The 18089-nt window shown below is 49.3% G+C and overlaps 1 protein-coding gene across 1 annotated transcript in view; it reads right to left on the bottom strand.

The window, feature by feature from the left end:
- LOC135902317 (carboxypeptidase N subunit 2-like) overlaps nucleotides 1-18089 on the bottom strand; it is a 164725-nt gene that overhangs the window by 14534 nt on the left and 132102 nt on the right. Inside the window, exon 3 of the mRNA XM_065432293.2 lies at nucleotides 11940-14332. Within this exon, the coding sequence (XP_065288365.1) occupies nucleotides 12746-14323 (1578 nt within the window). The 5' untranslated portion in view covers nucleotides 14324-14332 and the 3' untranslated portion in view covers nucleotides 11940-12745. The remainder of the gene's footprint in view (nucleotides 1-11939; nucleotides 14333-18089) is intronic.

The following is an 18089-nucleotide window of genomic DNA, read 5'->3' as shown; positions in this document are numbered from 1 at the left end:
TCTTATGGATCTTTGCAATGGAAGCGACCAGTTGCTGTCGTTCTTGCGCGTACGCAGGACACACGCAAAATATGTGTTCAAGTGTTTCTGTCACCTCACAGTATTCATAGTTTGGGCTAGTATCACTTGCGCCTATCATATGTGTATAACGGTTGGTGAATGCGACACCAAGGCGAATCCGTTGCACCATGCTTGTGTGGCTTCTTTTAAACTTGTGAGTCATACGAAATTTCATTGCTTGGTCTCATTTGTGTACTCGCTTGTGTCGTCGATCTGGTTGGGTCCAGTGTTCTAACGTAGAGTCGCGTTTTACGCGACGAAGTAGGGCGTCTCTGTCTATTCGTGAGAACGGATTGCGTACTTCAGAAGCAATATCTAAAGCAGTTTTCGCCTCAGCGTCTGCCTGTTCGTGCCCGATCATTACACAGTGTGAAGGTATCCACTGAAAGGTGACATTGTGGCCATTTCTAGTTGCGTGGTCGAGATGCTCTGTAATTTTTATAGCCATGGAATAATACGGGCCCCGTCTGAGGACGCAGTCTGTTGTTTGAAGAGCTGGCTTGCAATCGCAGAATATCGTCCACGCTGAGGAGGCTCCTCGGAGAGAAATCGAAGTGCCTCCCAGATAGCAACAAGTTCTGCGGCAGTTGATGTTGAGCTATGGTCTAGTTTAAAGCGCCGAGCGATTATCATATGTGGAATGACGAAGGCTGTAGTGGAGGCATATGGTGAGACAGAGCCATCGGTATACACGTGTACAGTATCTCCGTACTCTGCATAAATGTGCAACAGGATTTGACTGAGGCCAATAGATGGAATGGGTGACTTTTTAGTAATTCCAGGGTTCTGCAATGTAACGAAAGGCTTAGGCAGACCCCACGGGGGTATTCTCGGGATGCAGGCGGGAGAAAATCCTGGCGGCAGAACACTCTGATGACGTGATACAGTCCTTGAAAAGCTGGAACCTGGGTGGGTGGCAGGGAGCGATCATAGAGGATGGTGCCTGTGTCGGGTTAAGACGCGAAGGTACATTCTGAGAGGCTCGCAGAGCAAGTATACCCCAATAGGACAAGCACGATCTTCCGCTATTGTTCCATTGGTTGACGTGCATCGTGGGAGGCCCAAACATGTGCGCAGTGCTTGAGCTTGAATGCTCTCCAGCGCGCGCACACAGCTAAGTCCCATGCTTGAGAGCGCCGGTATGCTGTACCATATATACCCTACGAATAGTGCTTGGTACAATTGGAGTAATGACGACTCCGAGGATTGCATAATGGAGAACTTTGTCGCATGCCCCCTAATGTCCAGAAAAACAGCTCCAACTAACCAACATCGACTTCTTTCCTGTTCAACAGTGGAGACCAAGTCGGTAACACCGTCAACGGAAGAACGGCCTCTTCTAAATCCGTGCATAAAATCAGGAAAGCAACTATTTCTCTCTAGAAACAATTCCAGCCTTGACAAGGCAGTTCTTTTCATTACTTTGCCGACGCAGCTGGCTAAGGCAATCGGTCTGTAGGGTGAAAGCTCGTTAGGGCCCTTTCCCGGTTTAAGCAGCTCGACAACGCGTCTGCATTTCCGACTATCTGGAATATATCCTGTCTCCCACGTCGTATTACAAAAAGATAGAAGAAGACGTTGTGATTCTGTGCCAAGGTGGCAGAGTGCAGCGTACATGATTCCGTTTTGTTCTTGTGCCGATGAGCGTCGAGAAACCGAAATTGCAACGTAACGCTCTTGCATCGTAAAAGGTACTTCGAGTCGCTCATCAGCTGACGGGGCGCAATGGTGACAAGGGATGAAGTCACTGCATTTGACGCGATATCAGACCAGACCAGACCAGACCCGGTAGTAAAGGTGGGAGGCATCATGATTCCGCAGGTTACGACGCTCCGCATCCTCGGACTCCTGATTCAAAAGGACGGGGCCGGGGGAGCAGAGTTGGAAAAAATTCAGAGAACAGTGCAACAAATAACCCACCTTATCAAACGAGTGACGAGCAAAAGCCACGGACTCAAGGAAGAAGACTGCACGAAAATGATTCAAGCGCTGCTCACGAGCATCGTCACGTACGGGACCCCATACGTTGACATGAAGAACAGTCAACGAGACAAAGTAAACACCCTCATCAGAAAATCATACAAAATTGCCTTGGGTCTGTCCCCCTCCACGTCCACAGCGAAATTACTCAAAATGGGAGTCCACAACACGTGGGAAGAGATCATGGAGGCGAACAACGTCAACCAACTGGAGAGACTTAAGCTGACAAAGACGGGAAGAGCCCTGCTGCAAGATCTGGGCTACCAAGTCGAGGATGAAAGGCACCTACCTCAGCGTATCCCACACGAGATCAGAGACAAGCTACACATAAGTACCATTCCCAGAAACATGCATCCCGAGTACGACAAGGAAAGGAGACAGGCGAGAATACAGGCGCTCAAGCGCATACTCGAACGCACCAACAGCAAAGAAGAAAACGTTAGATATACGGATGCAGCTGCGTACAGTACCAACGACCAATTCGCAATCAGCGTAGTCGACGAGAATGGCGAACATCTTACAGCCACATCCATACGTGCCAAGGACGCGAGCACTGCGAAAGAGGTGGGCATAGCCCTGGCCATCGCAACGTGCAAGAAGGCCATGGTTACCGTGGTGACGGACTCGCAAGAAGCATGCAGAAGGTATATGAATGGAAGGATTGGAAAGGCAGCACTTCAGGTCTTGAACAGCACCAAGATAGAAGCAGCACAAATCCTCTGGACGCCGGGACACGAGTCTCTCATGGGGAACCAGGCGGCGCACGCCGCGGCTCGAGATCATGCACGCCGAGCCACCTCCGACGCGCAGAGAACACGTACCAATGACTGTGACGAGGATGATGAACGCATATCCAAGAAGTACTCGGATATCTTGGCGCACTACAGGAAGCAGAGGCGTTGCTACCCGCCCGCGCATAAGACGATGAGTAGGGACCAAGAGGTAACCTGGAGAAGACTACAGGCTGGAACCTACCCACACGGAACACTGCTGCACGCCATGTACCCGGGCATCTACGGGCGAGACTGCAAGTTCTGCCCACCGGACACGCCCAACACCTTGCGCCATATGGTGTTTGGATGCCGGAATAATCGAGAAGCACCACCATCATCATCGCCACCAGGCGATAACATGCAGAAAGAGGCGGATTCAGAAGAATAATGGGAAGACCAGAGGGAGGCTCTGCTGGTGACGCAAGACCCTGACAGCCAGCTGCGGTTGGTGAACAGGGCTCGGGTGGCGGCAGCGAGCCATGGCTACCTGGACTGAGGAGGCCACCCACCTTTGGGCTCAAGAAGCCTGGTCTCACAATAAAGTTTATTTCTCTCTCTCTGTTACCTCCAATTCGGTCCGGCGTTGATGTAGAGCCACCGCACGGAATGGGTGTCTTTCAAACAGTCGCCGAGCTCAACGACATGTTCTTCGACATCCGCGCAAGCTTGACAGACAGTGCTGGAGGAGATTCGGTGGATCCCTATATCCAAGACAGCCTCTATCTAAGATCTGGTGGGTCATACAAAGTCTCCAGGCAACTCCAAGACACTGACAGATGCAACTGATCAGCCGCTGTTCGCCTGTTCACTGTAGAGATGTTAAAGCATAATAGAATTGAATCTCTTAGGTGTCAATCAGAGATTCTTTTCCGTCATTTCTCAATAACCTCGGCAATCTTCTCTCTCGAGACCGACATAATAGCATACACAGGGTGTTTCAGCTAACTTTAGCCAGAGTTTAAGAATGCACCGATGCCCTCTAAGACGACGCGACCAAATACATGTTGCTCACTTTTGTATGTAGTGCGTCATGCTATATTTTTCATTTTGCTTAATTACATAATTAGTCAAGATTAATTAACCAACTTCTGAAGCAACGAAGTTAGGCAAAAAACTTCAATTAGTAAGTTGTAGAACTCTTTGCAAAACGTCTGATTAGACGGCTACTAGCTTTTTGTCTATTAAGTAATAGTGTTTTTTAGCTTACTGTGGACTTCCGCAAAATACAAACAAATTCCACGTGGCATACCCGCTTGCGCGCCGTGATTGCAGCACCCCCAAACTGTCCGCGTATAAACAAACATAGCATCTAGCAGGGCGTGCTGCCGCTTAAAAGGCGACGGGGCAGTGACGAAGGCATTGGCTTTGCGATTTACGCCAGCGATGTGCTTCCCTCGCGCCGGTTCATGATAGCGATGAACAGACGCAGCGGCAGCGCACCCAGCTAAATGGTATGTTTGTTTGTGCGCGGAAAGCTTGGGAGCAGTGCAATCACGACGCGCAAGCGGGCATATCACGTGGTGTTTATTCTTCGTGGGGAGGGGGGGGGGGTATTTCACGGGCATCCGCAGTAAGCTAAAAAACAATAATACTTAATAGATATATAGAAAGACGGAAACTGTTTAATTGGACGTTTTGCAAGCCGCTCTGCAAATTTCACATAGGAATTTTTTCCCCTAGCTGCGTTGGTCAGAAGTTGGTTAATTAATCTTGACTAACTATCTAAATCGACAAAATACAAAATATAGCGTGACAAACTACATATAGAAGTGCGCAGCATGTATTTGGTCCGTCGTCTTAGACTGCCTTGGCATCCTTGTAAACTCTGGCTAAAATTAGCTGAACACGCTGCAGAATATTTCCCCTGACATTTGACCAAAATTTAGCGGTCTTTCTCCATGACAACGATTGCTAAAAATGCCAATTTCACCCAGAGGGCTATGTAGTGACAGCGACAACAAAGTATAGAGTTAGATTTGGTCTCCTAGGATGGTGTTTCAACTATTCGCGAGTGCTATATGTTAGCGCGACGCAGCAAGCAAGACAATTCTGGGTAGTAGAAACAACGCCCAGGCCTACCAGGCGTCTCACAACGCTAGTGGGAAGAGGAGCGTAGCATCTGGATGGTGCACGAAATGAGGCCGACGAGAAACAGTCGGCGTTAATCAGCGCCTAGTGAAATATTAGATAACGTTAGCTTGGCGTTTCCTGCCATTCTACTCAGAGAAGTACGTACACACTGAAGCTCCAGAGGAACGCTGGTGTGTTTACAGTGGCGCGCGCACAACACATGCCAGGAGTAGACAGCAGAATGAGGCCCTGGCTCCGCAAGCACCGCCGGCGAGGCGATTGAGCGAAGTGAAACTACCTCCGTCTAAGCCCTAACAAACGTTGTTCCGGGTAGTATAGGTGGTGATGACAGCCTCAACTACCACGCATTCCTACTTTATTAAATTACAATGACAGAGAGGCTAATGCTTGGGCATGTTGTGACTTGTTTAACGACAGGAATTGATTTTCTTTATCCTGTAATACTACCGCTCACGTTATTATTACTCCTGGATTCACTATCATTAAACTAATGATCACGCATCCCGTAGTGTCCCGCGCAGAGCTCGGGTAACGTTCTGTACACTCTATTAAAGCACTTTAAGCCTCATGAGATCCTTCCTTGTTACAAGAATTCCTCCATTTATGTCTATACGACAGCAATACATGCGTACACAGCTATACATGCTTGCTTGGTAACTTACAAAAACACCTACGGTCCTCTGTGTAAACCTAGAGTAAACCTAGAGTAAACGCTCAAGTGCGCAGTAACGTGCACGCTGTTATCTATAAAATTTCCTATATATATATATATATATATATATATATATATATATATATATATATAGATGCTTTTCATCTCCTCTAACTGCCTTCAACATCCCGATATCTTGTTTATTCTGTGTGTGCGTGCGTGCGCGCGCGCGCGTGTGTGTGTGTGTGTGTGTGTGTGTGTGTGTGTGTGTGTGTGTGCGCGCGCGTGTGTGTGTGTGTGCGCGCGCGCGTGTGTGTGTGTGTGTGTGTGTGTGTGTGTGTGTGTGTGTGTGTGTGTGTGTGTGTGTGTGTGTGTGTGTGTGTGTGTGTGTGTGTGTGTGTGTGTGTGTGTGTGTGTGTGTGTTAGGAGATACTTCATGAAATAGCGTTGGTTGGAACGCTCAGAGGCCGGAAGGTGAAGTTTCTGGGCGCACCTTTCCTGCGGGAAGAATAAGTGCGCGTCAAAGTAGTGAGCGTCGGCGATCCCCTGACGCGCGTCAAATGCGAGCGCGCCGCTCTTATCCTTCATAAGACGCCAGATGCTGCCGCCGAATTGGCGCTGTCACGTCAAAGCCAACCGGGGGCCTCCTCTCGCAGCCACGGCCTGCGTGAACCTTGCCGCGATGACAGACAGAGTTGTCGTCGGGGACGTAGCGTGTTCCATCGAGCGAGCACAAACACACAGGTTTGAGGCCGATCCAGTCCGCGGGATAGGTCGATCGAAGCAGGCAGAAGAGATTGGCCTGGCTTTGTCCTGTCCAGAGGGCTACGCCGCGCCACCGCGCTCTCTGCTATGGTAATCCGGAGACCCAGTCGCGTCCGCGACTAAGCTTCCCGATCGTCTAGCTAGCTAGCGCGCCCGCGCTTTCTCCTCAGCCTCTCTCTCTCTCTCTTTCTAGCGTGCTCGGCCGTTCATTGGGAGCGAAGCGCGCGTCCCTCCCGATGTGAAAGTGACAGGTGGTGACAGGAGACATCTTATTGCTGGGCAGCATCCCCTCGAGCTGCTTGCGCCTCCCGGCTGGTAAAGCGTGGGCGACACAAGCACTCCCCGTTTCCTTTGCGTTCTAGATTCTTCTTGCCATTGTGTGGGGGCTTACGTAGGGATACACTGTATAAATTTATACAGGAACAGCTGCTCTCTTCCCCGGAAGGCGATACAATTGACTGTCGCAATAATGACGCTGCGGGAACCTGCTGATTACCAAGTCAGGCGAGCACACCGGCTTTCCGCCTCGGGCTCCTTTGTTAGCCGCTATCTGGCATCGTGCGCTTTGTTTCCTTGACTAGCGGGGTGAATATAGAGCTCTCGCACCCACTGTGGACTCGAGCAGCTTATCTTTTGATCTCGTGGTGCCTGCGGTCGGTGTGTGGTGACGAAGTGTTTGTAGACTGGGTACACTGAGAGATCGAAGACAAACAAAATACAAATACAAACAATATAAACAAGCTTTGTTTCCGGAAGCTGTTTCTTACTGCTCTCTTAAATTGATAAAGCCTTCTCTTGACCTTCTATTGAAATCTGTCGCCTCAAACGAAAATTATGGGCAGTCACGCTATTGTTGTATTGTTCGCAGGTACCTCCAATCAAACATTCATATTTAAGTGCCCGACGTAGTAATGATCAAGGTAAATGGATTTGAGCGCCTGTAGTGTCGCGCTGTAGTGTGACTCACAAATTGGCAAAATTTACGTATTTTTCATAGGCAGGCTACGGTAAGCCCGAAGCCAACATTCGGCATATAGGGAGAATCAATGAACTGGAAAAGGTATCTGGAAAATTTCGGTGTTGTAGTGTAATTAGGGAAGTCTTAATTAATTGATAAAATGGGCTAATTATACGACAAATGTAGCGCGGTGATTTGCAACATGGCTTTGAAAGCCGCTGTCATTCTCAGCGCTTTGCCCTCCCATTCTCCGTCTTAGATGTTACTCACTGAAGTGTCGTCGCAACGTGATCATCACTACCGTGCAACCGCTTCTGTAGGCGTCATTTCGTTGTTATGCCACAGTATTCATTGTTATTGTGCCGTCGTCGCCATATGGCCGTCATTACGCTAGTACCTGTCGTGGCGTCGTCATCAAGTTGCGCTTTCTTCGTCGTTATTATGGTGGCGCCAAGTGCTAACAATTATATCTGCCTAACTAATTTGCGCACTAAGCGTACAAACGATGCCGAAGGAGTCATCGTGAGTGTCATTGTTTAATATCCTTTATGCGCGTTACGGGAAACACAATCGAATAGGTGTACATCACCAAGTAAAATTTTTCTTTTTTTACATAGCGAGGTAACTTTTATGACCGACTCAAACACTCATTCTGCGTGTCCAGCAGTCGATGACACCCTGCGGATTCAGTCTCTTTATGAAGTGAGTGGTTGTTTCTCTAGACCCCCGTTTTGTCGTCCGCGTAGTGTCGAAGAGTCCCATCTTCCGTACAGCTAGCGAGCGCGCGATCAGGCTAGGGCAAAGGAGAGAGGAGAGCCGAAGCACGTGGCAGGTGTCCGCTTCCTAGTCGCAAAGTGGGATCGCTTAGCAGTCGTCTCGAGCCGCCGAGCGCATTACGCTGAAATCGAACTGCGCGCCCTCTCCTTATCGCTTTGCTTTTTTTTTTTCCGAGCAGTGTGGCGCGAGCTACACGGCTGCACTAGTCTAGCCTCCGCATGGGCTTCTATAGCACGCGAGCAGGCGGCGTGCGGCGGTGCTTCTGCTGCGGCTGCGCTTTCCCCACGAATCCCTAATCTGTGCGAAAACAGGGCTGCAGCTTGCGACTCCCCATCCCAGCAACGCGGGCGGGCCTCGGCGCGAGGCTCGTTTCCTGCACCCGTCATCACGACGCTCTGCCCTAATCTCGCGCCGCCCGCCAAGCGCCAGCTCTCTCACTCGGCATCCTGCGACTTCGACGCTCGTCCAGAAAAATCGGCGCTTTGACGGAAACAATTCGGTGCAGTAGAGGTAGCAAGGTTGCTGCCTCAACACACTCCTGAGTGAGTTAGTGCATATATATCATGGTTAGTGCAGATATATATATATATATGCACTAACTCACTCAGGAGTTATATATATATATATATATATATATATATATATATATATATATATATATATATATATATATATATATATATATATATATATATATATATATATATATATATATATATATATATATATATATATATATATATAGCAAAACAACTGAAACAAACAAATATTCGACGCGTACAGGGGTCCGGCCCTTATCGAGGGCGTGAGTGAAAGCAGCGAACTGAATTTTCCTTATCACCCTTGATAAAGCCCGGACTCTAGTGGAAACATCAAATTAAATGCTTGTTTTGGTGTTGCTACGTTAGCCTGACACTTCTTACAACACACACACACACACACACACACACACACACACACACACACACACACACACACACACACACACACACACATATATATATATATATATATATATATATATATAATAGGCAATTCTTTGGCGTCGTTCAGGGCTGTATTTCGGGCACTGCGTATTATCTCGTGCAGTGCAACGCATTAGAGTACGCGATCAAAGCCGAATATTACGATAACAACTACTAAGTAGCTTCTGTACAACTAAGCGTTGCTTTCTTGTCGAGTATAACCAAGAGCCGAAGTAGCCACAGCTATTTCAATGTTTGCGAATGATCAGTTTTGTTTCTCCAAATCAGTGCACATTCAGGTCATCGCTATACAGCGCTTAAATTTACATATCTATTTAGCGTTCGGACACTTCAATTGAAAACGACCTCGAAATGAACGCACATTTTGCCATTCCGGAAAGACGACGGCGTCACTGTCAACAAAACGCGCGCCACCCTCGCAACCCGTGTGGCCGGCTAGGCTCGACGCGCAATGCAGTCCGGCTAAGGATAACCCTTCGATCCGCTCTCGCCGGGCGATGTCGACGCACCGAAACGTTTAGGCAAAGCTGCGTCGTTTACATAACAAGATGCGACGCGACGAATCGATTATGCGCGCCTCTGTCGCATTTGCGTAGACGGAACGTACCGATATTGCCGGATTGTTTCGCCCCGTCTTGCTGTACCGAATTATCGCAAAGTTCGGAGCTGCGCTTTGGCCATTAACTTGGTCACGTTAAGGAATTATTCCGTAGGTGGCCACGCCTCCGGTTTTGCGGAGGTAACGCAAAGTCGAAGGAGCGGTGTGGCTCGCGCACGTGAGTGGATCACGGCTGTCATTTTGCGCCGAATGGGCATCTGTATATACTTGGCAGAATAAACAAAAAAAGGTGTATTTGTGTGAAGCGCACTCGTAACGCGTCGCGTATAGACAGCTAAGCCAGAAGTGCACCGAACTGAGTGCGCAAGGTGGGCGTCGTCTTCGGGCCTGCGCGAGTTGGGGGCACGCGACGGGGAAGGCGAGCTTCAGCATTTACATGAGGCCGCCATGCTCTCCCGCCAAGCCGTGTTTTCCCCAATTTTCCTCGCGCTGTTCGCGCATAAGCAGATTGTTGGAGGACTTGTTTCTAGCTATAGGACCTGTACTAACTCCTCCCCGCGTCTCTCCCAATTCTTGTGCCTGCATCGTAGAGTGACCAATGCCACGAAAGTATAGGGGGGGGCAACAAAGGACCGGGCTTTAGAGAGAAACATGGGCCATTATACTTTTCCTTACGTCTTGGCGCTTCCGAATGGCGACGTCGTTAAATGGGCTGTTTTATGTGGCCCGTGGCTTCCGCCCTCCGTCGGTCTCTTTTCTTTGTTTGGTTATTTTGTCTTAAAGCGACTCGGGGTGCTCTCTTTATCTCTCCCTCGCTTTCTTCAACGCGAGTAACGTTGTCGCAGATGGAGAGGCAAATGTAGCAGTTCCGGCCGTTTTACGAAGCAACAAAACCCGAGCTTTCATACGCACTTAACGAAAAAGGGGATTACCCGGCGAGGATCGCGCTATTGATAAAGCGGTATAAATTTCACACATGGTTAAACTTACACCATCGCGAGAAGAGTAGAATACATGGTTTTGTCTACTTTTTCATGCGTTTGAAAGTGCTTGTATGCTTTCTAGAAGAGCTCTTGCTGGAACATAGAATCTTTCCTAAACAACGGACCGAAGGGAAGGCGAGTACATCACATTTTGTAGACGGTGTGAAAACGGCGCTCTAAACCCAGTGAAAGGCTTACTCGCTCCGTTTTCCATTAAATAACTGCCGCAGTAACTCTATTGACATATAGGTTGAATGAATATATACATTTGCTAGTGTTCAGCCACACCATTGAGAAATAGTATACTGAAACACGGACAACAACAACACCGAAACACAGCGTACGACGCTTTCAACAAACTCAAATGAATGAAACGGCAGCCACTTTACGCAAATCAGGACTGCAAATGTAATCACTACTGACGCTTGAGTATGTAAATGACAAAGTGCGTGTAGGAATTCCCTCTGAGTCACTTTTCTGGTCATCTCATTCTGTCTTCCTCACTTCACGTGGCAGACAATATTTTAAGCCATTATTCATTCATGATAAATTATTTCATCATAAATTAATGGAAATGGAGGCGGTTGAAAAAACAACTTGCCGCAGGCGGGGAACGATCCCACGTCTTCGCATTACGCATGCGACGCTCTACCATTTGAGCTACAACGGCGCCGTTCTCCCATCCACTTTCTTCGGTATTTATGTTTTACTTCTAGAACTAGCACTGGAAGTTCTTGGTGTCTTTGATTGTTGGCTTCTTACGATATGAGTAATGAAAACTGGGCCCCTCGGTTAACCCCTTTCTTCTCGTTTATTACAAAACGAGGGTCTCACATCCGGCAACATTGATGCCTTCAGGCAGAATGTGTGGGTTTATTGACCAGGTGCCTTCACCCAAAAAGATCACGTACTCGTGACGCCTCCGGCAGAGAGGATGTTCCACATCCGCCGCCAAGGTTTGTGTGTGGTGGCGCTGGCTAACACTCCCAGGGTCAGTTCTAGTAGCAACACATAAATACCCCAGAAAGTGGATGGGAGAACGGCGCCGGCGGTAGATCAATTGTTAGAGAATCGATCGCGTAATGCGAAGACGTGGGATCGTTCCTCACCCGCGGCAAGTTGTTTTTTTCATCCACTTTCATTTTCATTAATTTATTGTTTATGTAATTCAATTAGTAGGTACTAGTAATTTCCCCTGCGTTGTCCTTGGTGCGTTTGTTTGTTGGCTTCTTATGCTATGACTAATAAATATCGGGACCCTTGGTTAACTCCCTCTCTTATCATCCATACTTCCTGTATGATACGATGCGTATTGAAAACAAGGTATACTATAGCACAAGACGATAGATACTTACCATACAAAAACGTGTTGATCGGTCTCGGGGGCTTCCCTGCACATGCCACCTTGCGTTCGCCGTGTGTCCCCGCTTCCCTTGTATGTACGTCCACATCTATGCTGCACGATTATACAAACACAGAGTTGCCACAGCGGCAAAAACTGCTGGATATGTCGAGGCCAGCGAAGCCACGGTGACGCTCACCGTGAATCCAAGTCACTTCGCTTTTTTTTTGTCTTTCACTCCTTCAAGCCGCAACGTTCCCGAACGCGGCAAAGTACGAAAAGAAAGAGACAGCACGACACGTCTTTCACAAAAGCGTTGCGCGCGCCGTCGCGTTTGCATAAAATACCACTCTCAGGGATGGGCGTTGGCACCGCACACACTGACGTTTCGGGAGAAAAAAAGAAAGGGTGTGGGACAAGAAAGCACAGCTAAAGCGCTGTTCCGTGAGAGATATGTTGTGTACTGCATCCCGCTGCGTATACGCATCTTCCTATCTTAGCTCTCTTTTTCGCTCTTTTTTTCTGTTTACTCTACGCTATCTGTGATCGTCTTCCGTCAACGTATAGAAAGAGCCTACGGACCGTGCTAGTCACGTATGTAAAAGAAGGAAGCGTTCCCGCTCGCCAAAGCCATCGCATAAGCGCGTCACGACAGCTGTTGCTGCTCCTCTTGTTGCTGCTGCGGCACTGCTGCTGCTAAAGAAAGACGACAGTCCTGATTCGGAGAGCGTCCGCAGACCGACGCGAGGGTGGATATGGACGTGTTGCTGCGGCTGCTGCGTCTGCTTGCACGCCTCATGACCGCCGACCGTCGTCGTCCTAGATGTACGCCAAGGGCGTCGGCTTGAATTTCCCGTTGTAGGTGACGTGCGCCGCAGGCGGCAAAGCCATGGAGCTTTCCGACTTGTGAAACTGCCCCAGGTGCGGGTCGTGAAGGCTAGCGTTGTCTAGCTGCTTCTTGAGGACGCTGGACACTTTTCGCCGGTACCACAGCACTAGAGCCAGGACCACGATGGCGAAGATGGCCGTGGTCGAGAGTCCCACGATGAGGATGTTCCGCCTCGTGCGACCGTCGCAGTCCAGGTCATAGTGCGACAAACTGCGCAGCAGTTCGCGGCTCAAGTGAGTCGGGCTGTGGCAGCGGACATTGGTCCAGTTGCCCGTCTGGTCGAGCGAGCGCAGCAGGTCCCACAGCCAGATGACGCTGCAGTTGCACACTATAGGGTTGTCTCGGAGATCGAATGAGGACAGCTGGTTCCAGGGAAGCAGATCCGGGTGGAAAGACTCGAAGCCGTTAGCCCTGAGGCTAACTCTGGTGAGCTGGCGCAAGTTTGTGAATGTTCCCGGAGACAGGTAGCGCAGTCGTCTGTTCTCTTCAAGCACGACCTGTTCGAGTTGCAAACACTGGCTGAAGGTGCGCTCGTTGATGTTGTCCAGATACTCAGAGCGTACGATGAAAAGACGCTTGAGGTTTTCGAGCGCCCTGAAGTTGTCCTCAGTGAGGCTCCTCACGCTGTTACGGCCAAAGTGCAGCTCTTCGAGTCTATGCAGATCGGAAAGCGCGTCAGTCGGAAACGCAACGAAGGCGTTGTCTTGGAGCCTCAAAGTGGCGAGTGAAACGAGGCTGGAGAAGGCGCCCGGTTCCAAGATAGCCGTGGAACAGCGGTCCATGTTAAGCTCTCGCAGCCTGACCAGATGGCTGAAGGCGTTGTCGACAACGGTGGGGATGCTGTTCATTCCGAGGTCGAGCGCTAGCAAGTGCGGTATGTGGTGGAAAGCGGGCGTCGGCACGTGACTGAGCTTGTTGTCCCTCAGGATGAGCGATTTGAGCCTGTGAAGTCCGACGAAGGCGTCCGGGTCTATCCTGGTGACCTGGTTGTGCGATATGTCGAGTCGCTCTAGGCTGCGCATGTCGTGAAATGCTCTGGACGGCACGTAAGTCAGCGCGTTGCGTCTCATTTGCAGCTCTAGGAGGGTCCGTAGACCTCGGAAAGTGTTGGCCTCTAGCTCGGCCACCGAGTTGCTGTCTAGTACAAGCACTTTGAGTTCGGGCAACGGGAAGTTGTCTGCTCCCAGAGTCCGCAGCTGGTTGTAGGACACGTCGAGGAACTTGAGTTGCTGGTACACGCTGAAAGCGGACATGATGTTGCGGATGTTGTTGCGCGTCAGGTGCAGTTCGCGAATCTCGGGATTCAGCGTGATAGGGATGACGTCGAGCGCGGCGCCTGCGCACTGCACGGTGAGCTTGTCGTCATTGCAGACGCACCGCATGGGGCAGAACGCGTTCGCCACGGCGCCCAGCGACAGCAGAAGCAACAGCGGCAGCTCGGCCACCGTCTCAGCCGGCCGTCTCCACCTCCTGGCTCTCGGATGGCTCGGACTCATGGTAGTGCTCATTGGTGGGACCTGCGAGAGTAAAGTAGGTCATTGAACACACATGCTAAGAACCAGGCTCTAGGAGCTAAATCCAGACATGCAGGTAGCTTAAAGAGTAGAAAGCAAGGAAATTTCCTGAAAGGCAAGGCTGTTAGCTATACTAGCGTCTGGTTTCCTACCTTACAAAGTGAGGGGAATAGATAGAGTAAAGAGGGAGGGAGGGAGGGAGGGAGGGAGGGAGGGAGGGAGGGAGGGAGGGAGGGAGGGAGGGAGGGAGGGAGGGAGGGATGAGAGCGCGCAACACGGAAGATGCACTGGAGGACTTTAAGCTGTCGCTCAGGCCGGTGCACCTCAAGTGCACTAGCGCCTGAATAGCTTTTTGCGCCAGCGACCAGTGTCAAGAGGAAAGGTAGTGATGACATCAAGACGAATTTACGGTTTGCTATGCTACAAGGGGTGTAAGAGAAAGGGGGATTAATAATGGAGAAGGAAGGAAAACTGAATATGCGAGCATAGAAGAGGATGCAGAGTACGACTCACGATTACCACTTAAGCCGGAGCACTAACAAAAGTTCAGTAGTACGCCACTTTCTCCTTGCACCAGGGATGAATCTGGCGAAGTTCCCGAATCTTTACCTTTGAATACGTTCTGTCGTTCAAGTAATTCAACGCTACTCGCACAATGCGGTCCTCGATGACAAACTGGGGATAAACGCTTAGTAGTTGCTTCATGATCTCCGGGCGAGAGTCACAAGTTGGTCTATTGCCATTATAATATTGAAGAAATAGGCGTTCGTTAACGGACTTGCCAGTGAGGCGGTGCGAAAATGTTGCGTCACAGTGGGAGAAACTATTTTCCTCTTGTGACCGTAAAAACGAAGGTTAGGCAAATTGTAATCAAATACAGTCGGAGACCTACAGACATCTTGCGTAGTGGTGCGAGCAAGCAAACAAATTGTGCTTGCGACATATGCGCTCTCGCTAAAGAAATGGGAAGTGTCTGGGAGCTTTCGTGGGCAGGCAGGAAAGGCCTCGTCAGCGAAGTCATCGGCGACGAATATGCAATGGCGATGAAGCCTCCGAAATATGATATCGTGCCCTTTTGTCGGAGCATAGTGCAACATTGTTCTTATTTAGGTTACCAAATGGTCACATGTTTAATGGTGCAAAGCAGATTGTGGGCTCCGAAGAACTGCTTTAGAGTCCCAAGGTATGACCCATTATCGAGCTGCTTTATTGCGACACAGTTCACAGCGGCACGGATAGCTGCAAGTTGCGTCATGCGTGACACCTATAGGTTAACGGAGGCCTGCTTCACTGCGATGAAAAACAGCTGCTGTGGTGGCACGCGTTGCCTAGCCGTCGGCATGCATAAATGTGCAGACGCTTTCCGTACGTCTGGTGCTATATCAGCTGCGCCAGTGAGAGCCGACTACTAGTGGTCGGCCTTAGCGATTTCAAAAATGGTAAGGTGGCTCTGAGCTTGTTAGAATTCGCAATCAAACAGCGTCTTGAAAGAGATAAGATCACTTTCCCTTTCTTCACCCCATATATTAATTGGGGCAGGTGCATGTTTATAACAAGAGCCAATCAAAAATAAATATTGAGTGTATAATGCGTTTGCTAGTTTTATGGCTCAGTTTGTATTGCGTTACGAACACAAATATACAGCTTCCTTGGTGGCTCAGTTAGCTCAGTTGGCGAAGTGGCTCAGATGAGGTCAATAAATAGAGCTTACTCGAAAGAGATCAAGAAAGGGAGCGAACAAATGAAGAAACAAACCAGAAAGCCAAAACTCATAATGTATCGTGGATACGTAAGCCGATGTCAGCAAGGAATTGCGAGATGTGTAAATACAGCACGAGAGTGGAGGTCAGAAAGAAAGAAGGGAGCAAAAGCGCTCACGAGACTCGGACGGACCGCCGTTGGTCTGAGTGTTCGTTTGTTTGGTAGCATAGGTCTCGGAACAAGTCAGCAAGAGCCAGAAGGAAAGAAGAGCGGGAGAAACAGAGGCTGCAGACGTGCATCGTTGCAACACGGCAGACCCACCGCTGGCCGGCGAAGAGCCCGCGGGCGGCGAGGGAGCAGTCTGACGCCAAAGACGAATCGGATCACGGCAAAAGGAGGGCGGCGCGCCGAATAAACGAAAAGAACTAAAGAAAAGATTAACAAAAACCGGCGGCACCGGAGGTGATTCTGGTGCTGCTCCCGGCGCAAGATTGAAGATGACGGATTGGCGCGGCGACCACGGGTGCGAGCACCTTCCAAAGGGCAGCGCCGCATAGCTCGTCCACCACGCCGAGAAGGCTCGCTCGGTCCACAGAAGCTGGGCTGGCCCTCTTCCCCTTATTCGGAAATCCTGGCGCAAGGAGTTTCGCGTAGCCGCTGCGGCCAATCTCGCGCGCCGCCGCTGCCTACATTCGCTCATTTGTTGCCCTCACGCATGGCCGCACTGGCCAGGAAGCGCCCGCAGCAGGCGCTGATTGCGTCTGCGGACGCGCGCGCTACCACACACCCCCGAGCCCGGGGCGCCGCTTATTCGGTGTTTGCGCCACCGGAACTCCATTGGAAAGCAGAGATAATGTCCTTTATTTTCTTTCCCCCTTCTCGCATCGTACACTTCGCGCCGGAAGCTGTGGTGGCCGTATACGCATCTCTGTCTCACTCGCATATGGAGCCAAACGGGAAATCGGCGAGCACTCGAACGATCCTTTCGGAAACCAACGTCGTCTAGTGGAATAGTCTGGTCAATGTTAGGAATATCGGCGGCGAGTTGTTTTGTTAATTTTCTGCGCTTCTGATTCGTGGGTTATGGAAAGCTCTAGCGAAGCTACTGCTTAGTCTAGTCGGTTGTAATCAGGTGGTTTCCTGTTGCAGCATAAAACTACACAATAGAAAGGACAAACGCTGACTTACAATTGATGCAAGAAAACATATACGACTGAAAGGAAACAGAACTACAGAGCAATATACTACGTAACGAGAGAACACAATCTCACTATGGCCTAGAAAGTGTAGCCACACTCTCTGAAAATATAACTTCTTTGTCATTCCTTTGTAACGATAGGCTTATTGGCACAGAAACTTCACAGCCCACATGCATTGGCATTGACATTGACATTGCGCATGCGGTCATGGTAGTGTCTTTCGATAACATTCGAACGCTGAAACTGCAGTATGCAGCCGCGTGAACAACGCCAGTTTGAGCTCGTTCTTGTTGTTCGTTGTTTTGTTTGTTTCGAGGTAGTCTTCATTGCAGGGACACTCCAATATAAGGAGTTCAAGTCACACAACGTGCACTGCTAATTAAGAACTATGGACTGATTGAACTCCAGTGTACGATCCTTGACGATTGCCTGTTTCTGAAAGGGAGTGCTGCTCTACGCGACCAGGCCCATAGAGCTTTGCTTTTTAACTTTCATGCAGAAAAGTGATTTGGCCTCCCGTTCATAGACATTTTTTCTGTGATCCTACTTTCTTTTGTCCGCGTCTCTGTCATTTGTTTATTTCCTATTTTCTTTTCTATTTCTTTGTTTCCTACCTTCTTTTCTTATCATTCTCTCCTCCCGAAAGAGTAGGCAGGCGTTGTGCACCTCTCAGTGGCAGTTGTCAGCTTGCTCCCTCCCTGTTTCTGTTGTGTGCATGTTTCCAAATAATAATAATAATAATAATAATAATAATAATAATAATAATAATAATAATAATAATAATAATAATAATTACAGCAGTAAATCAGCAATTCTCATTCTTTTCTTTCCTTTGCTTACTTTTACCCCGCCATGTTAGA

This window comes from Dermacentor albipictus, chromosome 1 (genome assembly GCF_038994185.2).
Source record: "Dermacentor albipictus isolate Rhodes 1998 colony chromosome 1, USDA_Dalb.pri_finalv2, whole genome shotgun sequence".
Lineage (NCBI taxonomy): Eukaryota > Metazoa > Arthropoda > Arachnida > Ixodida > Ixodidae > Dermacentor > Dermacentor albipictus.
This window is presented reverse-complemented; position numbering and strand designations above follow the sequence as displayed.